The sequence below is a fragment of the Aulostomus chinensis genome, chromosome 20, assembly GCF_037954235.1.
Source record: "Aulostomus chinensis isolate RoL2024-O1b breed Wild chromosome 20, RoL_Achi_v1.0, whole genome shotgun sequence".
Taxonomy (NCBI): domain Eukaryota; kingdom Metazoa; phylum Chordata; class Actinopteri; order Syngnathiformes; family Aulostomidae; genus Aulostomus; species Aulostomus chinensis.
The window spans coordinates 19051287-19068934 of record NC_141339.1 but is presented as its reverse complement, the minus strand read 5'-3'; the positions used below and the strand labels follow the sequence as shown (position 1 = coordinate 19068934).

At 42.8% G+C, this 17648-nt stretch overlaps 1 protein-coding gene across 3 annotated transcripts in view; it reads left to right on the top strand.

Moving 5' to 3' along the window:
- The first annotated feature begins 357 nt into the window (after positions 1–357).
- The window catches only part of dpf3 (double PHD fingers 3), a 28543-nt gene continuing 11252 nt past the window's right edge, over positions 358–17648 (top strand). For 2 of the 3 annotated variants that reach the window (XM_086189691.1, XM_086189693.1), the window contains exons 1-7: positions 358–466; positions 9690–9850; positions 12818–12925; positions 14962–15098; positions 16275–16370; positions 16836–16908; positions 17391–17432. In XM_086189691.1, the coding sequence (XP_086045817.1) occupies positions 435–466; positions 9690–9850; positions 12818–12925; positions 14962–15098; positions 16275–16370; positions 16836–16908; positions 17391–17432 (649 nt within the window). In that variant the 5' untranslated portion in view covers positions 358–434. The remainder of the gene's footprint in view (positions 467–9689; positions 9851–12817; positions 12926–14961; positions 15099–16274; positions 16371–16835; positions 16909–17390; positions 17433–17648) is intronic. The other variant, XM_086189692.1, reaches the window with a different exon arrangement.

Below are 17648 nucleotides of genomic sequence, written 5' to 3'. Positions count from 1 at the left end.
ATTTCCTCATTTGTTTCACCAACCTCGGGTTGTTAGAATTCCCTTAAAGCACATCATAAACATGTACTTCACATATCTATTACATTTATCCCATCTTATATTTTAGACGATGAAATAAGAATAAAGATTTGATTTTGTGAATGAATTGCGGACAGAGAAGTGTGACACAGAACGGAGTGAAGCTTACAGTCTCTTTTTTTTTATTTGCACTTAAAAGAAAAGCCAAACCAATTTTTAATTCATGAGCTTTCTACTACTGGGACAGAGATGTTGATTTTGACAGTTTTCTCTGAAGCCACGCCCAATATCTCGACGCTGGTGTTGTATTGGAGGGAGCACACTGCCCAGGACCGCATTGGCTGTTGTGTTTTTTTTCCATAAAGGTCCCAAACTACACTGAGATTTGGAATATTACGTTACAGTCCGGCAGGAAAATGGCGACTGTCATTCAAAATCCTTTAAAATCGTAAGTCATCTCTTAAAAAAATATTTCATGATGTCTGGTTACATTTAGCGATTTAATGCAAGTGCTACAGCGTTGGGCGCGGGATTAAATAGGAATTACATATTTTTCACTTTGCCATATACTTAGTACAATGTGTGTGTGTTTGTTATCTGCAGGTAGTGTATCCGACTTGCTGCGCTTTGCAGTTTTAAAAGCATGCATTCATGCACAATCTGCAAAGAATAACACAGTCGGCTTTGACTTTTACTTAAAAAGTTGCAACATAGACCTTATATATATATATATATATATATATATATATATATATATATATATATATATATATATATATATATATATACATGCAGAAGTTTGCACGCACGGCTCTTTGTCAGTGCTGGACGATGTATTTGCATGGACATGTATTCATGTCACAAAGAGCAGACTGAAAGGACAACTCTCGCTCAGCGCCGATCTGCCACCTTTCAGCAACGCAACGCAGATTATTTTGTCGTTATAACAAAAAAAAAATCTACATCATCTTTCGAAAAGCAGCGGTGTTGTACAGATTCATGTGGTTCCGTGTGGTTTTTAGTGTTTAATCTGTTGCTTTTTACGGTGGGATTATCTGATTTTGAAAGTGGACAAATTCATATTTCTGATTTAGAACAAGCACCACAGACACAGAGATTTTCGGGGTGGGGGGTGGAGGTGCATGATCCATTATCTGCGAATATTAACGGAATCCACATTATGATCCTACATTTGTTCCTCTTTTCTGCGTTTAGAAGTCTTCCATGCAAGATTTGACTTGAGTCTGTCTTCCTGCTGGCTGTCAGCAGATGTTTACAATCGTCATGTGGAATGTGTGTTGAGTTTATCTCAATATCTATTTTGCAAAAGCATAGCTGCTTTTTTTGTTTGTTTTGTTTTTGTTTTTGTTTTTCACCCCGCATGTTTCAACATGAATCTTGTAGGTTTTAAAAGCTTTACCAAAGTAGACCTGGTGCTCTCTGCACCTCACTGTGCCTCCTCTCGGCTCTAACGGTTTCTCTTTGGAGCTGCAAATATTTTCAAGTTGTCACCCACCAGCAGTTCATCCCCCACATTTTATCCCCCCAGTAATTGACTAGGAAACATAAATTTCTGAATTCCTATTCAGCTGTGCAATAAAATCAACTCAGCAATATATAAAGATAATTTTGTTATCTTTATCTTTTAACAATACTGTTTTGCTTTCCAGCCTTGATTTACTATATCGTGATAAAATCGTGACACATGTGTGACAGCCATGCAATATTTTAATGGCTTGTTGTTCGGTGAGTTACATAATAACTTGAATGCACTTTTTTCAATATAATGTTATGTCAGGTGCATTTTGCGTGTTCAGTAACAGTGTACAACTGTGCAGCCTCGAATAAAAATCCCTCTGATAAAGGAGCTTTGTTGCGACGTACATGTGTATCCAGGCGTTACCCAGCAAGTTGTATTTTCTGTTCTGTTTTGTAATTTTCAGTGCACTACATGGAGTATTGCAGTATGCATTGAATTGTATCGCAATATATCCTGGTAAAAAAAAGTAAGGTGACCCATGTATTGTGCTACTCATCATGAAGTCCTTGTCAATACCCAGCTCCAATATTCAGTCAAAAGGAAAGGAGGGTAACGTGTCAACTAGAACTGAAGTGGAAACTCATGGAGCTTTTATCTTGAAGGTCTTTGTTGACTTATGGGAAATAAAATGCAGAGCTCTTGAACATACTACCATCTGGCATGTTATAGTCTAGCAAACCAGCTAAGGCTACTGAAAATGAAGGTGTATATACATATACATATATATATATATATATACACGTGTGTGTGTGTGTGTGTGTTACTTTTTGTGTGTCTTCAGTTGTGCATGTGGGGCAGCAGATTAGGAGCGTCCCCAGTATCCTCCTGGGTCCATCTGTTAAGAGAAAGAGAGAGAGGGAGAGAGATAGAGAGAGAGAGATATGCATGGACAGAAAGGCAGGCTGATGCTGGGGTGTATACTGTGATGGAGGGAGGGGGGCCCCCATCTGCCCTTCGTATATGTGGCAGGACTTTCTCAGACAGACCCCCCCCCCCCACCCCTCCCAATAATATGTAAGGTCAAAGGCAAGACAACCAAAACACACCGGAACCATGAATGTGAGGAGTATTAAGACAGATGTTTGTGTCTGTTTCAACAATAGAGCTGGTTTGTCATCTGTCCTCAGGATGTGGCTGGTAAATCATAAGCAGTCAGTAAGGATGTAGTAATAATCCAGGCAGCTCTCGAGCTCTCCCTGAGATATGAATTATAACCATCAGCAGCTGGCAGTAAACATGTCAGCCGTTTTTTTTTTTCAGTGTGTGTGTGTGTGTGTGTGCGTGTGTGAGTGTTTTTTATTGCTTTATTTAGTTAAACTGCCATCAAGCCCTTTTTTTTTTTGCCACTTGTGTGTTTGCATGAATTGTTGTGTTGCCCCTCCCCCAATATGCGTGAGAGGTAGCATGAGTGATGGAGGGTTTGTTGGGGGTGTGTGTGTGTGTGTGTGTGGGGGGGGGGGGGGGGGTTGTCTGTCTGGCTGCATTTACTGCATACATTTATACCTCATAGGATAGAACCCTGGCCTTTGTCTATCTGAGCCCAGGAGGGTTTCCAGGCATGGAGGGAATTAAAGAGCCGGCATCCTTAGTGATCAACCCATATTTTTCATTTTCCTTGTCCTCATGGAGCTGATCCATGTTTCTATCCTTTTTTTTATATAAATGAGAGGATAAAAAAAGAGTAGAGGGGTGAGGTATGAATGCTTGTTATTATTTTCATGCATGAAATTTTTTGGGTCCCCCCCACCCCTCTGGCAACACCACACTGAGTACTCATTGCACGTCTTCAGATTCCACCTCTTTCACCTCATCAGCTTCTTCACTTCTTCCTCCCCTCCTGAGAAAAACAACAGCAGCAGCAGCAGCAGCATCTGAATCAGGGTTTCCCCCCTCTGTAACACAATTTCCTCTTTGGCTGCCCCCCCCCCCCCACCCCTCCTCGGCTTCTTTACCCACCCAAACACACTCTGCACCTTTTCTTTTCTTTTCTTTGTGTGTGTGTGTGTGTGTGTGTGTGTTTTTGCAGGGACAAGTGTGTGCCAGCGTACTGACACACATCCATGTATTTGAGGGAACATGAGTGTGACAGAGTTTGAAAGGGAACACGTGTGCCCCCCCCCCCCGCCCCTCATTTTGCAGTCTTGGCTCCTCCCCTTCATCTCCCTGCTTCACCCACTTCTCAGCTATACCCGCCTGCTGCTGCTGCTGCTCGACCCTGCCATAGTAACCTCTACAGTTTTGGGTTGTTCATTAATTAATATTCTTTAAGTATGACAACGACTGGCAGCATACTATTAATCATAGACTGTGGAGAGATGACAGTGATTCACTGAGTTTTTTATTGATTCATCATTCTATTAGGAAAAGAGGAAGAGAAGGAGCTGGGAGTGGTGCACAAAAGTGACGGAGGAAGATTGACTGAGTGGAATGGTAGCAGACAGTAGAGAGGCTGATTAAAATAACACCTCCTCCAAAGAAAAAGCCTTTTCAGTAAACACAAATAGATGTCTCGATTTCCCAAAGAAGTTTTTTTCACTGCTACATCACTTCCTTGCAATGCAGAAAGAGCCAGCTATGTATATTTAGCTTGAAGCTAATGGTCAACTGACGGCTAACATGAGGCGAGCATGTTTTGATCACCAAAGACCAGGAGACTCGGGCTGGCCATGAGATGCTCTAATGACACTGGAAGTGTACTCGAAGATGCCTCATAACTTCTATACATTTAAAGTTTGCCTCCTCTGTTGGGGTAGAAAATTGTTAATTACAAAAAAAACAAAAACAGGACGGCCGTGACAGGACGTGAAAACAGGACATGTCCTGGAAAAACAGGACGTTTGGTCACCCTGGGCTAACAACAACAAAACCGTCCAAAAAAGTCAATTCATAAACTCTGAAGTGCATCTTCTTCTACAATCCAGATCACCTTTATCCAGCTGTTTGCTCAGTAATCCACTCCCACTTTGATTTGAGCTAAACACAAACCAACTAACAAGCTAACTGCTAACATTAGGCAATGACGTAGCCACTAATGGCTTGTTCTTTCGTTACATGTTCTTACACCCATACAATTTCAAAAACCTGTTTTTGTTTTTTAATTATTTGTATCTATTTATATCTATTTTTATTAGTACATTTCAAATAGATTAGAATAAAACAGATTAGCCAAAATAATTTGGACCCTGGCCTGTTTCGTGTACGACAAAGAGTACACTGACGTATGAAAGGTTGAGAACGCCTGAACTGTGGCACACCACAAACCTTGACGCAGAAAACACTCTGCGAACGTGACCGTTGACATCTTAACTCTGGTCAATCACAATATAAAACCAAAAAGCTGGCAAGTATAGCTACTGCTACCTTGGACTTGCTGTTTGTTTGTCTGTTTACAGGATCATGAAAAAAACGTCTCAGACTGTTTAACCAAACTTGGTGGGGGGCTGTAACGTGGACGAAGGGAGAACACATCAGATGTTGGGGTGGATGTGTTTTTTTGACCTAACAAAAAAAAAAAAAGAGCCTTGTTTTTTTCAATGCTGAGCCATATCAGCAAGATTACTGTAATTGTACAATCATGATGAAAGTTTGCGCTCTGCAAGAATTAACATTTTGTTATTTCGGAGAAAGTAAAGTAGCAAAAAAAGTAAACTGCTGAATTCCAGGTACCAGTTTAATGACTGAATGGTAATAAGGTGTATGTGTGACCACTGTGTCCTAAGTTGTCTTCCTGCTTTAAATCATTCAAAGCACCTGTGAAGGTGATAGACCCTCCTCACTTCCACACACAGAACAGAAGAGGGGATTGAAATGCTGAGAGGGTCCCTCCTGCAGCCCCCCCCCCCACCACCAGCACCACCCCCACCCCCTCCTCCAAAGTTCCCCCTCCATCCCTCTGAGCTTATAGCATTGACCTGTAAACGATTAGTATGAGCTGATGAAATGGCGCTCTGCCAGTGGTTGCTTCTGTACTTGGCGGTGATAAGACTGATCCACACAAAGCTGCTCTGTGTGCTAGTATGGGAGCAATTGAGACAATCACAGTGGTATATATACACAGTGGCGAACACACACACTTACAAAATACACACACAGCGACTGCAGATTCCATCAGTATCCAGGAAGCTGTTGACCAAGAGGAATGTGTTTTCCGACATGCAAAACTCCACTTACATAAGCACCGTCACTAGGATCAGCCATACAGCCGACTAATGGGTACAAACAGGGGCATAATACAATCTTTGATGGCAAAATCGTGCTTGGCGTAGGAGGGGGGAGGGACGTCTCAGGATACGCAATAATGTAGCGCCCATAGACAGTTGGACTTGGAGGCATAAAGATACACACATGCAAACACATAGCCTCTTTACTCTCTCTTAACCCAAGACATGAATGTACCGCACAGACAAGCGATGACACTTATGTAAGAGTTTATGAAACTGCCTGGGGGACATTATACAGACGCTTTTGTTGTTGGAAATGGGACAGAAACACGCTGGGTTGACACAAAGATGGAGACGGAAAAGGCGTACGAAGTGAAAAGCCTTCAGGAATCGTGTTCGCATGATTCACTCAGAAACAGGAGAGCTTCGACTGTAGTTGTGTGACAGGAAGTCCGTGCGACGACTGGTTAGACATACGGTAAAAACGCACAACACCAAAAATACCAGCCGCATTCCTCGTTTCTGTATGTCTCCTGACGAAAACCCCAGCCAGCAAGCGCCACGTGTGTTTAAGGCCTGACATTATACATAGTAGGGCTGAGGGTGTGTTATAGTAGCGCTGCTGTTTTAAAGTGCAGCCCAGAAATTACCCCGATACATTCATTTACATACATCACGTTAACGACCTCTGGTGTATATAAAGAGGGCTTTACAGCAAAATGTTTCTCTTCTCCTTGACATCTGTCCAAAGCCTTAAAGCTACATCGATGCTGTGCGTTATCAATTTACAATTAATCAACCTGTGTCAAATTTCACACATGTGGTGTGACAGAGCGAGACTGTGTGTCATCACCCCTGACCTTTTCAAGGTGTGTCAAGCTTGGTTTTCAAAACGTGATGCAGACAAATGAAATACGGAGCTGCTTACCTGGAAACACCTGGACCAACACAAAATAGAACCAAAAGTTGAAGAATGTATCGTGTTTCAATTGTGTTACAAACACGTCTCGAACTCACCTGGGACTTCTTTTTTCTTTTTTTAAAAACTACAATTACGTTTTTGTTGACCATGTTTAAGTATCCTTGAGCAAGATACTGAGCCCCTAATTGCTCCGGATGGCCCTGCGACGGACCGGCGACCCGTCCAGGGTGAACCCCTCCTCTCACCCGACGTCAGCTGGGATAGGCTCTGGCCCCCGTGACCCTCAACGGATGAGCAGTATAGAAAATCAATGGATGGAGTTACATTCATCAAACTGTGTTATGCGCAAATTTGTTCATACACACTGAAGGATTTCTAAAGATTCCAGGCATTATTTTCCTATGCTGTCTGTCTGTCTTGTTCCCCTGTACACAATATCTCAGAACAATCTTGAGAGAATTTTCTCCCAATTTGGTACAAGCGATCATTTAAAATCAAGAATGAACTGAAAAGATTTTGTTGGTTGAAGGTCATTTTCACCTCACCAGGACGAGACGTCTGTAGAACGCCTGAAGACATTTCGTCAAATATAGTACAAACATCCTCTTGCACCAAACGATGACCTGAAAACATTTTGGAGGTCAAAGCTTAGGGTCAGCGTGACCAGCACCCGTTGTGGTTGCATACAACCGTGATGTGGTATTTAAAGTCGACCCACGGTTTAGTCTTACAGACAGGAAGTGAAGCCTGCTGGCTATTTTGAAACTTCTTGCAACTCTTATAACACTGAAGTCTTTGCAAGCCTGCTTGGTTGATTGGCAGTTTCAATAATAGATGTCATGAGCCAGGAGTGACAAACCGTCATCCGGCTTTGCTTCCTGTCTGTAAGGCTAAATTGAGGGGTTAAAAAAAAAAACCCTCTCTCTTTAAACCTAGAACACAAACATCAGGTGATTTTCACCCACACGATCTTTGTCATGTGATCCTTGTCATTGAAGTTCCCAGCTCCATCATTTTTTGTTTGTTTGGAAATTTCTCATTAATGATTACCTGTTGTTGTTTTTTTTAAATAATTTAGGAGCCTTTTCATAGGGTCCCTCATTGTACCTTTTTTCATTTTATGTGCCACGGCCTATTGGGTTAGAAGAAGAGTGCTTAAGTGTGGCATACAGTGTTGTACTTTTATATATTTTGCTGAAAATTATCTTTTATCAGGAATATTATATCGGGCAAAATATCCCCGACGTTAGTGACGGTGCTACAGATTTCCACATTCGTGTCCTAGGGTTAAGGAGAAATTTGTGCATGAGAACATTTCATGAATGAGGCTGTGATGAAGATCAAGGTTTCTAGTCTTCTAGCAATGTTTACTGTTAAATTCCTGAAATACTGAGCCCATTTTGAAGAAAAAAAAATCACAATAATTGACATTTAAATCTCTCTGTTACAAATACAGTAAGATTATTCAATGATATTATTTAAGGCCACTCTTCTAGTCCTTAATGTCTCCCATTCATCCCTCCTCAAGATATCGTTGCTTTCTTAAAGATTTTTCACTTATTTAAAAACGTCAAAGCACCATTTGATCAAAGTGAAGAAGACTGGAACCTTCATCTGTCACATGTTCTCATGTCCTTTTACTAAAACATCCATTTCCTGTCTCCATACCCCTTCTCTTTCCCTCTCTCCCTCCTCTGCCTCCTCTTGAATACCTGATTCAATCCAAGTCACCCAAGGCACCCCCCCCCCTTCCCCGCCCTCACTCCCAGCCCTCTATCCATCCATCCACCCTCCGCTCACCCACCCTCGAAACACTGCACATCTTTGTGAGATTCAGTGTGACCAGGGTGCTGGTCTTTGTCCAGTTTGGCATTCTTTGCATATCTGTGTTGAGATTCCATAGAGCACCCGTCTCATCTGCTGGCCCAGTCAGAGAGAGAGAGAGAGAGAGAGAGAGAGAGACAGGATGATGGGTGAGCAGATAGATGTGGCTGTACATAAACAGAGCCACAGATAAAAGCCGCTGCTCTCCCTGTCATTGAGTACGTTGTCTTAAATTTGTCTGAAAATGTGAAATTGTGATTCATGCGTCTGTTTTGTTTGAGCTCATTCGTAATAAATTCACGCCTGCCTTGTTTTGATTTAAATAATTTAATCCAGGTTAGTGGACTCTTCCCATGTTCATTTTCGTAAACAGACGTGAGTTAGGTTTGTTGCACCAGTCTGTGGTGACCTTAACTCCACATTTACAGCCTCTGGACTGGGATTCTGGAGGTTATTGATGACTCCCATCCTGATTTATAACATCTTGCTGTTCAATAGTGTGTGTACGCCTGGATGTAGCCCTTCTAGACATTGATCCGGACTCTCACCCATCTATCTATTTGGCAGGAGGAAACATTTAATCTATACCTATAATTCATTGTTGTTTCTTGTGTGTACGTGTCCTCACTGCTCTTGTGTTTGCTTCACTTGATTCTCAATCTGCAAAACCAGATTTAACGGACCCCAAAATTCAGAAAGAGCAGCATGGTGGAAATAGCTTGGATCAATTGTAAATATGAATAAATAAGAGTCTCATGTTACTGGAAGGGATTTCCATTTAGAAATGTTTTCTCTGCGTCCTTCAGATGACAAACTTGCAGGGATGACGTATTTTTGTAGGCCAGCCTGGAGGTTAGCATCACCAAAAACAGGGTCACCAACACGTGATTTCAGATCTTCTGTTTTCAGCATGATGACGCCCCCGACAACAACTGCAGTCTTGTTTAGCTATTTGTTAGCGGCCGCCATTTTAAGACACATGAAAAGCTCCAAAATTCACGAGTGTAGCATTTATGCCGTTGGACTAGTTGTTAAAATATATGAAGCACAGAAGTTATTTCAGATTTTCAAACAAAAACCCATTCAAAAATCCAAGCGACCTCGAGACACAAAATTTTCCTCAATGCTACATCATCGTTCTATCAATTCATCGCTTAAATTGCAACCACTAATCCTCTGTCTTTCTTCTTGTTTTCCTTTCTCCGTGTCTGTCTGTCTGTATTAGGCTTGGTGACCAGTTCTATAAGGAGGCCATCGAGCACTGTCGCAGCTATAACGCCCGTCTCTGTGCCGAGCGCAGTGTGCGCATGCCCTTCCTGGACTCGCAAACTGGCGTGGCGCAGAACAATTGCTACATCTGGATGGAAAAGTGCCACCGTCAGCCAGGTGAAGGAGTGAACCACAGCCTGTGAAATAGTGTTGGCCACTAAAACCTTGTTTCTAAATATTCTTGATGCTACTTTCTTTCTCCCTACTTTCAAGACATCGTCAATATTCTGGTTAATATGCTAATTGGCTCTCTTGTGAGACAAAGTCTAAATAAATAACTAGGTCACTTCACGCCTGGTATTTGACCACTTGTGAGGGGATCTTTCTTCCTCTCTTTATATGCAAATAAACCTTTTTTTCCTTTTGCAAAGCCCTCGTGTTAAAGCAGCAGGTTGCCACAATGTCTGTGCCATTTTGTCTGCTGGATATTTAAAGGAGAAAAGGTAGAAATCACATACTGGGTTGATTACTTGGCATGATTCAGGCAAACTAAATCAATGCTTGACAAGCTCAAAATATATCCTGATGGACTTTTCACAGTTTTCACACATTGTGTAAAATCAATGTTAATATTTTCCTTGAGGAGGGGTGGCATGGCTCGGAGGTAGAGTGGCTGTCTAGGAACTGAAGGGTCGCTGGTTCAATCCTCACTTCTCTCTGTGACCATATCCAACTATCCTTGAGCAAGACACTGAGCCCCTAATTGCTCCTGATGGCCCTGTGATTGACTGGTGACCCATCCAGGGTGAATCCCGCCTCTCACCCAATGTCAGCCGGGATAGGCAACCCGTCCAGCCCCCCTGCGACCCTTAACGGATAAGCGGAGTAGAAAATGGATGGATGGATGGATGGATGGATGGATGGATGGATGGATGGATGGTTGGATGGATGGATGGATGGATGGAGGGAGGGAGGGATGGATGGATGGATGGATGGATGGATGGATGGATGGATGGATGGAGGGATGGATGGATGGATGGATGGATGGATGGATGGATGGATGGATGGATGGATGGATGGTTGGATGGATGGAGGGATGGATGGATGGATGGATGTAAATATGGTGTGTGTGTGTGTGTGTGTAAATATGGTTGGATGGATACTGATGAGAACATTCCTCCTCTTAGCTGAAGACATCAGTACAGCCAGAGGTCTTTGAATGTTTTTAAAGGAACATTTGCTAAATGAATGTGGTCATACATCACGCAGCCCAGACCAGGTGTGTTTGAAGCATCTCACATCAATATATATATACATATAATATTAATGCATCCAGGGTGCATTGAAACCGGTATCTGATCTGAGGCTGCAGGTCTGAACAGGGCCTAACATGAGACAAGGAGAGGCCAGTTAGATTAGTTTAGCATAAATAGCACAAACAAGGGAGCACAGCTCACCTAACAGTCTTAGGTAGATTCTACTGTCCTCTAAAGTCCCCTTTTTAACATCCCTGGACAGGTCCCCAGTCCATCGCAGGGCCAACATACAGACAGACAACCATTCACACTCACAGTCACACCTACGGTCAGTTTAGAGTATCAAGTCCTAGTCCCCATTTGCATGTCATTGGACCTTGGGTGGAAACTGGAGTAAGCAGAGAGAACCCACGCAGGCACAGGGAGAACATGGAGACTCCACACAGAAAGATCCTGTGCTCCAGCTGGGGCTGGAACCCGGAACCTTCTTGCTGTGAGGCGACAGTGGAAACCACCACTTTTTTCACATATCATATATTATTTATTTAATGCATACAAACCAATGTGTAACAGCGGCAATTTTTGGTTCTTCAAGATATACTGTTTCTTTGTAGGAGGCAGAGACTAAACACTGCATAAGCTCTAAGTTGTTATCAGAAGATATTCAGTAAAGTGGCAATAGATGAACTTAGGAGGTACTGAAAGGCAGGCTTTGTTACATTTGGACAGACTCAAGCTCGCTGTTTACTGTGTTTTTCCGGTCCTTATGCTAAGCTAAGCTAAACTAACATCTGTTTGCTGCATTCATGCTCCCAGTTGGACACTCATGGACATTCCAGACTCTGGTTGCCGAGGTAACCTTCTTTTTCTCCCATGTTTGTCAGAAAATTAAATCATCTTGGAGAGAACGACCTTCATCAGATCTCAACTTTTGGCATCTTGATAGAGCTGGTGATGGATGAAAAATGTGAGAAGCGTACAAGGGGCATTTCGGGCAACCAGAAACTGGAATTTCCACAAGCTGTCGTGGAGCCTACATCGAAAAAAGTGATGGACAACCAGTTTATCATTTCCTGTTTTTTAAATTGGTTCCAGCATCACCACCACATATTTTTGCCTTCCGTTGCTACAAGTCGCCAAATGTCCCCGCCACTCTGTTGTCTTTGGTCACCTCGTTGCTGCTGGTCTCTTCCTGTGTGTTCCCAGCTCTGTCATTGTCACAAACATATCAATGTCCTCATAAATATGATTAATAATCATGAAAAAAGAGGTTATATCATGGTTTGTTAGTTTCATGAGTTGCTGATTTATCGTGAGACGAACAGTCAGAAGTCGCTCTGCATCTGGGTCGCCTACACAGCCGAAGGGAACAATCTTCTTTTTACTGAAAGCTGGACACAAATAGACTTCTCTCCATCTTGTATGCAAAGCCCTTTAGGCCACACCCTATACTTTGTGGCAGACCTAACTCACATTATATGCATTTATGCTGGATTCACCCCCCCACCCCTTCCCCACTTTTTCTTTTTTTTTCTCTCCCACAGAAAAAAAAGTATTTTCTTCTACCTTCGTCATCTGAGCTAATGGTGGAATATGATAGGATGCAAGTGGAGAGAGATAAATGATGTAACGATTTCAACTACAAAATTAAAATTCCTGAAACATAATCGTCAAAAAGCTATGAGCAATGATAAGTCTGCAGATTCTGCCTATTAAGAGTATAATTTTTCTGAATAGGTACTTGGACTGTGTGTGTGTGTGTGTGCACACACAGGGGTCTCAATGCAAGTTTTGTTGAAATGGTAAAGCTTGCCAGTAGTTGTTAAAATTCTTCCTGTGTGCCTGTGTCTGCTCGCACGTGTGTGTGTGTGTGTGTGTGTGTGGCCAGGCAAGGCAGCGGGACAGATGTATACCTACCCTGCCCGTTGCTGGAGAAAGAAGAGGCGACTCCACCCTCCTCTCGATCCTCAGCTCCGCCTGTGTGAGCTTCGACTTGGTAAGACAAATAGCAACACACACACACACACACACACACACACACACACACACACACACACACATACACACACACAAACGTACACAGTGCAAAAGCATTGACATTTGGTGAAATTTACTTAATCGTCCTCTCATTTATTCACTTCCTCTGAATGCACATATCAGTTGTTTGTTTGTGTGTGTGTGTGTGTGTGTGTGTGTGTGTGCGTGCACATGTGTGTGTGCACATGTGTGTGTGTGTGCGCGCGCACGCGCGCTCTCAGCTTGGAGCTCTCTGAGTGGCATTAATGCTCACTATCTGACCATCTGGCTCTGGTTAGCCTGTTTCTCTCGCCAGGTCTCCAGGTTCATTCTCTCCCCTGAATCAATGCCTCCTCTCTCTGTTCTCTGGATGTACACACACACACACACATGAACTCTCTCACACACACACACACACACACACACACACACACATGAACTCACACAATCACACACACACACACACACACACATACACACATGAACTCACACAATCACACACACACCCCCACATATGACTCTCCCTCACTGTTGCAGCACAGAAGCACCCTAACTGGGCCTCTGTAATCATTTGTCCATGAGGCATTAGAATGTAAGTGAGTCTATGAGGTGGAAATGTGTGCTTTGTTTCTATGTACGTACGTACATACGTACATACGTGTGTGTGTGTGTGTGTGTGTGCGCGCGCGTGTGCATCCATGCATGTATATGTGTGTGTTATAGGGGATTTTAGCAAAGGAATGCTCCGGGAACCCGATAAGGGGGGAGAAATGAAGGCAAGTCTTTGTTTCTGCTTTGCCACACCATTGTTTCCCCTCTGCTGTCTTCCAGTCGCAATATTACACTACGGAGCTTAGAATGATCCAGTTTGAAGCAAAGGACATTATTTTCAGGTAAAAAGAAAGTAGCCATAGCATTGTAGCTGATGGGGAAAGTCCCCAGTTTTGTTTTTCACTGATCCAACTCTGCAGTGTGGCCCAGATGCCTATCATAACACCAGGGAGGAATGTGACTGCTCCCCTTTCAGGCTTTTGGAAATGCTTCATGTTTATTTAATACTTCCTGAGTAGAGAGGTTTGTCGGTGTGTGTGTGAAGGTATACAAAGGCTCAGCAATGAAGTCGCTTTGAAATACTTCGAAACCATGAATGAATTCCTGGTTGTTGTAGCTCCTCTGCATTTGTCTTCCTGTCACATATCGCGGCAGCAGCTGCGCTTCAGCGCTTATTTCGCTTCCCTCAGTAAACTGGACGCCTGAGGGTAGAGGACGCTCTTCACGTCCATCTCTGGGATGCTAATCTGAAGATGCATTAAAAAAGCTGCAGTGTTAATGTGGTACTTCTCCTGTGGTCCAGGGGGTTTTGATGGCATTGGCTTCAATAAGCGTAAATTCAAATAAACGTGAGTATGGATGGATGTTTTTCATATTGAGGTTGATTTTTGCTGGCAGAGCTAAAGCTTAAGCTCTGTTTATTTCCTCTCCCATGTACTCGGGAGAGTCAAAGGAGAGGTGAGGAGGTCAGCGAGGGGAGAGACAACGTGACTGAGCAAAGAAAATGAAGGAATGGTTTCATGTAGAATACGGTCGTGAACAAATAGGAATACAAGTGTACATGTCTTTGAACTCCCGCTCCTCTCGCTGTCATATCTCATCACTCCCGAAAATGTCTCTAAATGCTGCACTCGTGTCTAAATTTGAATTAATCCATGTCATCTAATGCCCTTTGTGGTTGTCAGTTGTCCACTTAGCGACGGAACCTGAATATTTACCTCCTTAAAGCTAACAAATAGCATCATCATCATGTCGATAACTTGCCTGATCTGAACCTAGTCTAAATTTTGGTGCCACACTGTCCTGCTGGATCTCTTTTGGCTCAAGAGTACAGTCAGTCGCTAAGACTCAAACTCCACAGAACGAAATCTTCCTCTTACACACACCGCCATACTCACTCTAGCGCACGTAGACACACCTGCCATCCCTCATACTCTACTACTTTTCTTTTCTTTTTCTCCTCAGAAGCTGAGCTGGCCCCCAAGCGTGAGGGGCCCCCAGGGGAGGCTACAGCCTTGGAGGCCCTACTGAGGGGTGACAACATTCTAGAGAAAAAAAGCAGCAACCTCAGTAAGGAGGAGGAAACCTTGCTGGAAATACAGGTAGATGGACTTGAGTTTAAAAAAAAAACGACCCAGTTTCATTCGTTGCACCTCATCTCACTTCGTCTGTCTCTCCGTAGCACTAAATTTAGATCACACTAGAAAGCTGCAAGTCGCCATAAGTGGGCCCTTGCACATCAGTGTTTGTGGCCCTTCAGCCATCGTGAAACCCGATGATATTCACATTTGGAAAAAGGACAGAACAACGGTCTGATATGCAGTAGAAGTATTTCTGCATCCAGCAGGTGACGCCCGGGAGCACGCGCTGCTCGTACGTGATGTCGCTGTCGGTCACATGCAGGCTGCACAGTGGAACTTTGTTGTCACGTGATGTCAGTCACATGACAATTGTTACATCGGCTTATTTCTTGTCACCACTAAGCAGCGCTACGACTTAGACAGTAGATGTGTGTGTAATCAGGGTGGGACAATTATTAAAGCCATGAAGTTGAAAAATAATGTGACCGTATGTTAGAGCCTTTAAACAGGTTTTTTTTTTCAAGAATTCCTGTAAATAAAATTCCACTGAGCGCACAAACCCACAAAAATGTTTTTTTTTTTCGTAAAAGTGCCAATATTGTAAAAATAGTGGAAATATGACAGGAAAAAAAAAAACCTTGTCTTGGGGATGGGGTGTGATTTGTAGTTATAGATAACTCACAGCATTGCAAAGCACCAGCGGCGGATTGGTAAACCAAACACCCAACTAGAGTCAAAATGGTCATTCATAAATAATAACCCTCCCCTCAACTATTTTAACAACAGTAACGATAGTTTTGCGCCTAAACCCAACCGGACCACATTCTGACACATCAGTCAGTATTTTTCAGGACTGCTTTGTTTTATCATGTGTGCCAGTGGTCATCTGAAGTAGGTTGTGGATCCAGTGATGTTTCGAGATGATATTCACCTTCAGCCTAACGATGCAGTTTAGCTTTTACCACGTGGTGGACTGTGATGGTACTGATATCAGAAGGTTAATGGACCGATTCCATCTGAATGTCTTCCTGTTGGCATTTCAAGTGACTCAATTCTGCATCCTGTCCCCGGCAACATTTTGGGATGATACAGTATTCAACTGAGTGACTGCCTGGCTCTTCCCCCTGTCTTCCTTCTTCCTCATGCATTTTTGAAGCTTCATCTGACGATCTCTTTTTGTCCATTTGCGGTCTGTAGAGAGTTCTGGAGGCAGAGGAAAATGGGGATGGTTTCCATGATGATGAAGACTTTGAACTGGATACTCCAAAGAGAAAGAACAGAAACAGAGGCAAAGTGAGTGTCAGAGTCAAAAACACATATTTGCATGTGTGGTGCAGAGGAGGATAATAACACAGTTTAGTCCAAATGCCACGTGAAGTTTGGAAAAGATCTGACAGTTTCCTGTTCTTTGGTGAAATATCAAAATTCAATGCCTTGCCACGACAGCATAGTTCAATGAAAACATAGTCAGCAACAGAAACAGTAAAAAGTGTAAAAAAACAAACAAACCAAACTATTACATTTCCTTCCGTCACTGGGTGGCAAAATGACTAACATGCACCAAAAAGCTTCATGCATCGCTATGACTTTTGGGAAAATCGGACTGTAATTTTTGCTCAATCCTACCAAAAGACAAACAAATACCTTTGAAGTTAGTTGAGTTACGAACAAATAGACATCAGCACAGTTTTCTAATTGGAATTCAACCTTAAATATCGTCAATTTGTGTGGAAACGTTCATTCTGCATTTCCTTTCAGAACAGAGGATCCACTCGCAGAAGGACGGAACCCGTTAACATCGACGACCAAGACAAACCTTACGTTTGTGACAGTAAGAGAGCAGAGAGCCTCTTTTTACATCTGCCATCATGTGATTTGTACCATGAATAAGTTTTTAATATGTTTGTGACAGTAAATTCAGATTTTATTTCTCCCAAAATAAATGGTGACGGAATCCGTATTATTGACAATGTATCGCCATGCAACATTTCTCTACGTGCTTGCATGTCCTGTATTGAGGAGAAGAAAAAGAATCCAGCTGAAAAGTAATTTCCTCCCATCTATCAGTGATAGCTCTCTCTCCCTCTGTTCCTGAGAGCAGTGCTGTGCAGCATGAAGAAAGAGTTTGCTGCTAATTCAGAGCTGACAAGCATGCTACCCTTGGACAGAAACCCTGAGGAATGGGGTGCCGTGGGGATGTGGATAGAGATAGTCACGCTGAATGAACCTCAAACAAATGAATCTCATCCTCATTTTGTGTCTTGTTGGGTCTTTCTGTCTTTATTGTTTGCTTTTGTGTCTTCTCTGTTCCAGATAGATACAAACAAAAGCATAACTCAAAAAAGGCTGAAGAAGGTATCTGAACTTGTCGCCATCTGGTCTCTATTGGGGCCGCCTTCCTTTTTGCTTATGTTCATCTGGTGTGGGAAGTGGCTGACTGGATGCTAATCCTTCTGGAGATATCTAATGCTTAACATGCTCGCGCAGGAGTCCCTTCCTGAATTCAAACACTGCATGACATTAACGCTACACCATGTGCCTTAATGCTTTCTCATTGTGAGGCATGCTCTT